Source organism: Sinocyclocheilus rhinocerous, unplaced genomic scaffold, assembly GCF_001515625.1.
Source record: "Sinocyclocheilus rhinocerous isolate Xijiao unplaced genomic scaffold, SAMN03320098_v1.1 scaffold1554, whole genome shotgun sequence".
NCBI classification, from domain to species: Eukaryota; Metazoa; Chordata; class Actinopteri; order Cypriniformes; family Cyprinidae; genus Sinocyclocheilus; species Sinocyclocheilus rhinocerous.
The window spans coordinates 313969-321619 of NW_015641022.1; the positions used below are offsets into that span (position 1 = coordinate 313969).

Consider the following 7651-nt stretch of genomic DNA (forward strand, 5'->3'; position numbering starts at 1 on the left):
AAAACATCACAATAATCCAAGAGTAATCCACACAACTCCAGTCCATCAATTAACGTCTTGTGAAGTGAAAAGTGAGTGTTTGCAAGAAACAAATCCATCATTAAGGTGTTTTAAACTTCAAACCGTTGCTTCCGGCCAAAATTCAAGTCCATAATTCATAATAATGCTTCCTGCAGTGAAAAAGTCCATTGCCTGTTTTCCCCTCACATCAAAATCCACCAACATATTTGGACTGTTTTCACTAGTAAACAGTGCTTGATCTGTGCATATTTCTCTCCTGATTCAGACTAAATAACATTTTCACTGAAGAAACAAATATTATGGATAGAGGACTTGCTGGAAGCAACAGTTTGAAGTTAAAATATCTTTATTGGATTTGTTTATTACAAACATGCAGCCTGGTGCTTCACAAACCATTGTTAATTGATGGACTGGAGTCATGTGGATTACTTGTGGATTATTGTGATGTTTTTATCAGCTGTTTGGACTCTCATTCTGATGGCACCCATTCACTGCAGAGGATCCATTGGTAAGCAAGTGATGTTAAGCTGAATTCATCAAACAAACTCATCTAGGATCTTGGATGGCCTGAGAGTGAGTACATTTTCAGCAAATTTTCATTCTTGAGTGAACTATTCCTTTGACTAACACAAAAAGTAAATGAACTTTAAAAAGTAAACAAAAAAATGGTTCTTGTAAGAACTGTTCACTAAATGGTTCTCTGTTATTTGTAGGCTACATCATAAAGTGTACTTACATATTTATTTTGGATGGTCCAAACAAATCCCGCTCCAGTTCAAACCAAGGAGGTCATATTGGGTTTTAAGGAGTGCTCCGCCTCTGCCTGGAGATGGCCAATCACAGATTAGAATTTTGAGATGACACCTGGACTGGCCAATCACACTTTAGTGATTTAGTGCTCACCCATCTGGACACGCATCCTACGCTTGGAGTTTTGGGGTTGCTAAGTGGCCTCCTTCCAGATCCGCTGTTGAAAACAATCGGAAAAAGAAGACAGTCAAGATCTGCTGCTGACATATTGACATTAAACATAGGGAGCTTTGTTCAAGATTTTGATGGCAGCGTAACAGCAAAAATGCACCGAGGGGAGATTATTACATGGTACCCACAAACAAGAGTGCACTTAGTAGTGTGTGAACCTACCTTTGATGCCTACCAGATGCAGATAGAGGGACTGCAGTTCTCTACAAGCCCACTGCTGATTCGTTGGCAGAGTCCGGCCTTTCCCAGGCTTTGCTTTTTCCACAGTTTGTGGTTTTCAACAAGATGTGGTTTTAATGTCACAGCACACTAAAGTTATAGTCTGACAAGAAAAAAAGGCAGTTGTACCCAGAGAGTGATCCTGATGGATGAAGCCTGGGAAATCTGCGACATGGTTAAAAACCTCAGTGGAATCAGTGCACATCAGGGGCTATTATATGATGGTGAGATGTGATCGCTTAACATGATATCTTCTAAGATCCCTGAGAAACCTGTGGGCAGGGCCTCTGTGAAGACAGGCTCGGTCTTACAGGAAGTATAAATCACTTCCTGTGCTGAATGATAATTATGTTTTTTAATCATGAGCTTTAGCAATAATTTTAAATGCTGAGAGTGAAGAATAATAATAACGACCCCTTAGGGCAAACAAACCATACAGCTAAATAAAAACAATAAAAAACAAGCCAATGGGAGCATAGAGCTGTGTGCAAAAGGTTTTCCCATATCAGTATTATAGATAAAAGATATCAAATCTATAAATTACTTAAGTTATATTTTAATGGATTACTTTTACTTTAGTAAAACATAATACGATGATAATAATAATAAGATGATGATAATAATAATAATAAAACTAGACACAATAAAATTAAAAAGTAAAAAATAAGTTTAAAAAAATGTAAATTAAATGATTTTTTTAAAGAAATTAATACTTTTATTCAGCAAGGATGCATTACATTGCTTAAAAGTCACAGACCACTCCACTATTTTTGCAAATAATGAAAAAAAAACATCAAGGTAATGAATAATGAGACAATCAGAATCTTTTAGAGTAAAAAATATTTATCTGGATTAAAAAAATGTAGTGAGGCCAACTTAAAAGTTGCAACAAATTGAAATGTTCAAGCAAAGTTGAAGCTCCTTCAGTAAAGTGCAGAAGTACTCATTGACATTACTATCAATGCAAAAAATACATGGACTGTATAAGGCAATTTTCAGCAGTATGAAGGTGATATAAGAACGCATAACCAATATCATAATTCTAATATTTAATAGTCATTACTGTAGTGTTGTAACAACCATTGGCACAAGCTAAAATAACAAAAATAAGACTAATCTCAATATGATTTTCTCTCATCAGTGGTGTTCAATATTGTCCTTCATTAAAGCAATAAGCCACAAAAGGCAGTATGTTACAGTGATTTTACTACAGGTAAGCGTGTTCTTTGGCACAGTGCAAAGAAGAGTATCTAAAACTCTCTTAAAATGGCAGCAGCAGTGCATATACTCACAATAAGAGTGCAGTACTCAGCTCCATTTAACACATTTTTACGAGGAATCCATTCCACAGATTTCCCCCCAAAATCAACACAAAAATGCCATTACCTTGCCATCACAGCTGCCAGTCTTGTGGAAGTCATTGGTTTCCATGTAAGTAGTGTTGGAGAGCGAGTGGCCACTCATACCCTTGAGTTCATCGACCATCAACATGGAGAAGCAGAGGTACATCAGTCCTTGTGAAACATAAAATTTATGACGGTTTCAGGCAGCGGAAGGGAAGAGATACATGCTAGACACTTCTTGCTCATGATCTTCCGGATAGTAATGCAGCACAGGTTCATCAATCTCCTCGGGTTTCCTGTGTTGGAAAGCAATATTAGCTAGTACATATCAGGCCTTCAAAGACCTTTAGTAAGACATTTAGTAATTTGACAGTCATGGAAAGAATAATTTTTTAAGTTATACCCTTAAATAAAACAATTAAGCAATTTTGAATCTCCTGAATTTCCTGCACTGCCTTTTTCAAGTTTACTGTTTTACATCATTTTCTCTTATTAAAAACATACCTTCAACAAAATGTTCACATCCTGTATATGTTTTTAGTATCTATATACTTTTATATTATTTATTAATATTTTGAATTATTTTTCATGTTTATATATTCCGTTTTCATTTTAATTTCAGTTTAAGCTTTACAAATTTGATGTCTTTTGCCATTTTGTTAGTTTTTTATAGTTCTAAACGGCTTTGATTTTGTTTCAATTTTTTTTTGTAATTGTATTATTTCAACTTACACTTATTTCAATTAATTGCCAAATCAACATTTCAAATTTTGGTTAAAGTTTTTTTTATTTATTTAAGTTTTTTTTATCTAATATTTATTTATTTTATTTTATTGTAGTTTTATTTCAATTACCAAAAACTATTTCAACAGTTTTAGTTAAAGAATATGTTTCTGAAGAAATAAAAATAAATAAATAAATATCTGAAATTATTTTCAGATAATTTTCTACACATTATTTTCCATATTAAAAGTGCATAGCATATGACTAAAATCCACTGAAAATTTAAAATGTTCATCTACCTGTGATAATGAAAAATGAACTTTTCATATTTAAAAATTGTGAACTTGTTGGTCTTCATTTTACATTAAACTAAATTAGGTTTAAATTAAACTAATTCTAGATTTTTTGAATTTGCATTTAACACCGCAAAACTATATACCGCATAATAGAAGTGACCCCAATAATAACATCAAGAACACATCTTACTTTTGGCCTCCTGGTAGATGCGAAAGGCTTCAGCATTGACTTTTAAGTGAACCATGGTGTCAGGATCGAGCTCGTCCCAGGGGACTAGATACGGGTCAGCGCCGTGGTCCAGCAGCAAGCTAACGAAGGCTGGTTCACATCCGAGTTTCAGAACTGCATCCAGCATACAGGAGGCCCGGCCCCTGACCTGTGCTTCCCTGCTCACGGGGCCATTGTATTTGTAGTTTGGGTTGGCACTGGCATTCAGAAGAATCCGGAAGCAGGGGAGGTGGTGGTAAGCAGCGCTGATGAAAAGAGAACAGGCTGCCAGAGTTGTCAAAGTGCGGGTGCCGAACATAAACCTCTGGTCCAGCCGGTAAATCAGCTTTGAACCTGTGTGTATTCCAGGGCAATCAGCATAATCATAATTCACACTTAAATAATCCATGAGAACATACACTGGCAGCCAAAAGTCTGGAATAATTCAGATTTTTTAAATGTTTTTGAAAGAAGTCCGTTCTGCTCACCCAAAGCTGCATTTATTTGATCAAAACACAGTAAAAACAGTAATATTGTGAAATATTACTACTTATTTAAAATAACTGTTTTCTATTTGAATATATTTTCAAATGCAATTCATTCTTGTGATGTAAAGCTGAATTTTCAGCAGCCATTTTTCCAGTCTTCAGTGACACACGATCCTTCAGAAATCATTCTAATATGCTGATTTTGTGCTCAAGAAACATTCCTTATGTTTATCGATGTTGAAAACAGAAGCACTGCTTAATATTTTGTATCGAAACCATGATACACTACAGTAGACATTTGTCATGTTACAAAAATTATATTTTAAATAAATGCCGTTCAGTGAACTTTGTATTCATCAAAGAATCCTGAAAAAAATGTTTCCACGAAAATATTATTCAGCAAAGACTGTTTTCAACATTGATAGTAATCAACAAGCACTAATAATAATTGAGCACCAAATCAGTGATTTCTGAAGTCAAAAATTCAGCTTTGCATCACAGAAATAAATTACAGTACTTTTAAAATATATTCAAATAGAAAACAGTTCTTTTAAATTGTAAAAATATGCCACAATATTGCTGTTTTTACTGTATTTGTGATCAAATAAATGCAGCCTTGGTGAGCATTATTCCAACTTTTGGCCACCAGTGTAGAGTTGGAACTGAACTCCATTTTCATTATTTTATGTAGTTATAGAGTTTACAAGATATCCCGACCTGATCAGCTCTAGTAGGATGTCCACTCGGCCCACTTGTGCAGCGTGGTATACTGGGGTGCTCCGGTGATGAATGCTGCCGTTCGGATCAGCATCGGCTTTCAGAAGGATCTTCACACAGTCCAGGTGTCCATTAACCACAGCCATGTACAGAGCAGTCTGACCCTTCACATCCACCAGGTCCACTGCAGCTCCCTGAGAGATCATGTAGTCCACACACTCGCTGTGACCCATCATTGCAGCGATACGCAGGGGCGTGCAGGGCAGCAAACCACAGGACCAAATCAACTCCTCCTTAGGATCCTCCTAAAAAATAATTCAATGTTACACATTGAAAAAACAATTGTATATTCTGTGTTAAGAATATCACCTTTGAACTGCACCTGAAATGAGGATAAACACGGGTTGTGAGTTTTGCCCAATGTAAAACGTGGGTCCTATAGCAAAAACCAGTGGTGTGTAGGCACCCTTAAAGGAATGGTTCACCAAAAATGGAAAACTTACTCACCCTCAGGCCATCCAAGATGAGTTTAATGAGTTTGTGGAACAGTGTGAATTACTTATTCTGACTGCACCCATTCACTGCAGAAGATCCATTGGTGAGCAAGTGATGTAATGCTAAATTTCTCCAAATCTGTTACCATGAAGAAACAAACTCATCTACATCTTGGGTGGCCTGAGGGTGAGTGAATTTACAGCAAGATCCATTTAAGATATTTTTAATGAACATTACGAGGTCAAAAAAAAGTATAAATACATGGATGAATTGGTTACAGTAAGATCTATAACATGCAGGGGCGGATTTAGTGAATTGGGGGCCCCAGGCAAAATATAGGAACGGGGCCCTATACATTTGCACATATTTACCTAGATCAACCTTGAGGTTCCTTTTTTTGTTGTGATGCTTTCTGCTGCACAATGGTGCCCCATAGTTGTGTCCAGTGTTTCTACTTTTTTCATGTACATGTTATAATGGCTTTCTTATGTTGTAGACCACAAAATACCAATTGATTTACAGTTGAGATACTGGTTTTCACAAAAAAAAAAAAAAATGGTTTAAAGACTCAATTGTGAGGTTTGTCATTTTATCATTTATTTTAAGAAAAGGGATGAGTCAGAAATATAAATTATTATTTAAAACGGGGTTATCTGGCTGGATATGGTCTGAACAAAAACTGCAGACTGGATTATTGAAAATGCACATTCATTCTCTGCCAGTAGGAAACTTTACTGAAAACAGTCGGTTCCCTTCAGAGATTCATTCAAATAAAAACTTGAATTAGTGAGAATGAGAAAAGTGTGAAAAATATAGCCTATATTGATGAGGGAAATCCACTGATGAGTTACCAGCATAAGACCTCTGATAACATGCATTTAGAAAACTGTAAATTTTCATTTTATGCCAACTTTAATGAATAATTCAGAGAAAACCCTCACTGTTTGAAGCTCTCTTCTTGTAGGAGGGTCTTGAGAGTGTCTAGATCTCCCACATGGGCAGCATTATGTAGACTCATGTCCTCACACTGTTCCAGAGGCCTGTTGCCGAACTGCTCCTGAAGCCATCCTCTCAGGTTACGACCTAACAGAGAGACAGAGACCAGATCAGGTCAATTACATCAGCAATATTTGATGCTTGTGAGAACAAGATTCATATTTCAGTCATGTGTTGAATAATAAATCTGTACTCTCAAAAAGCTTATTGACACCATGAACGTATATAATAACCACAAACACGTTTCCTAGGTTATGTGCCACTACAATGCCTTTATGTACAAGAACAAAGTTAAAAACAAGCCCATAATTATTTTTGACGTTCCCGCGACACTGTAGTTCCGTGGCAACCGACAAGCTGCCATTGTAAAATACTTTCAGCTTCAAATATGTGAATTTAGTTTCAGTAATGTAAGTATTTTGAATAAGAATATCTCGCTAGTGTTTGTTGTCAGCAATAATGGCGTGAACAGCCCCTAATCGAACATGATAATGCATGGCTCTGAAACGTTTGTTCGTTCTGATAGAAATGTTGACATTCAGATCAGAGGGATAATGACATAACGTTAGCAGCTGCAGAAGTGTTTGGGATCTGTGGCCCAGGGACCGGTGGGACCTCAGCATCCCCTTCAACAACATTCTCATCAGCCATTGTGTTTTGTACTGTAAGTCTGCTTCAATAAATGTATGCTCCAACTGTCATAAACCATAAAAAAGTATCTGTGCTTTTTTCCTAATGCTGTTTTTAGTAGCGGCAGTGCGTCACGGACTCTTGGCTGCATGACTGTATGAGCAGGTCTGATTGGCTGACCAGCAGCTGTCTGTCACAGGCTCATCTGGATTTAAGGTGGACTGCTCTGCTTCAAATTAAGCTGAAAATACTTGAGTGGTTTCTAAGTGTGGATATGTGCATTCTTATATGATTCTTTGATCCCAAGTGACTTACAAATTACAATAAAACAACCAGAAGCAATTTATTCAATGGAGAAACCAATACAAAGATGTCTGGATGGTGGAAGTGTGGATTCATGCACAGTTCTATTAGAACTTTGTTACATGCACATTTATTCATTTAATGATTTACAAGTGAGGATAATACAAGCCGAAGCTATATATTATATATATAACAAAATCATTTCATTTATTAAATATTACAAATATAAAA

General features: G+C 36.2%; 1 protein-coding gene and 1 long non-coding RNA gene across 2 annotated transcripts in view; both read right to left on the reverse strand.

The window, feature by feature from the left end:
* Positions 1 to 740: 740 nt before the first annotated feature.
* On the reverse strand, positions 741 to 1219 carry LOC107754009 (uncharacterized). The gene is made up of 3 exons (XR_001641534.1): positions 1165 to 1219; positions 925 to 988; positions 741 to 844 (listed from the first exon to the last, which is right to left on the reverse strand). It is a non-coding gene; the product is annotated as an uncharacterized LOC107754009 (long non-coding RNA).
* Positions 1220 to 1266: 47 nt separating this feature from the next.
* The window catches only part of LOC107754006 (ankyrin repeat and SOCS box protein 1-like), a 9652-nt gene continuing 3267 nt past the window's right edge, over positions 1267 to 7651 (reverse strand). Inside the window, exons 2-8 of the mRNA XM_016570307.1 lie at positions 6681 to 6758; positions 6433 to 6574; positions 5366 to 5378; positions 4998 to 5301; positions 3774 to 4157; positions 2608 to 2860; positions 1267 to 1324 (exon numbers count right to left, since the gene is read on the reverse strand). Of these exons, the coding sequence (XP_016425793.1) occupies positions 2730 to 2860; positions 3774 to 4157; positions 4998 to 5301; positions 5366 to 5378; positions 6433 to 6574; positions 6681 to 6758 (1052 nt within the window). The 3' untranslated portion in view covers positions 1267 to 1324; positions 2608 to 2729. The remainder of the gene's footprint in view (positions 1325 to 2607; positions 2861 to 3773; positions 4158 to 4997; positions 5302 to 5365; positions 5379 to 6432; positions 6575 to 6680; positions 6759 to 7651) is intronic.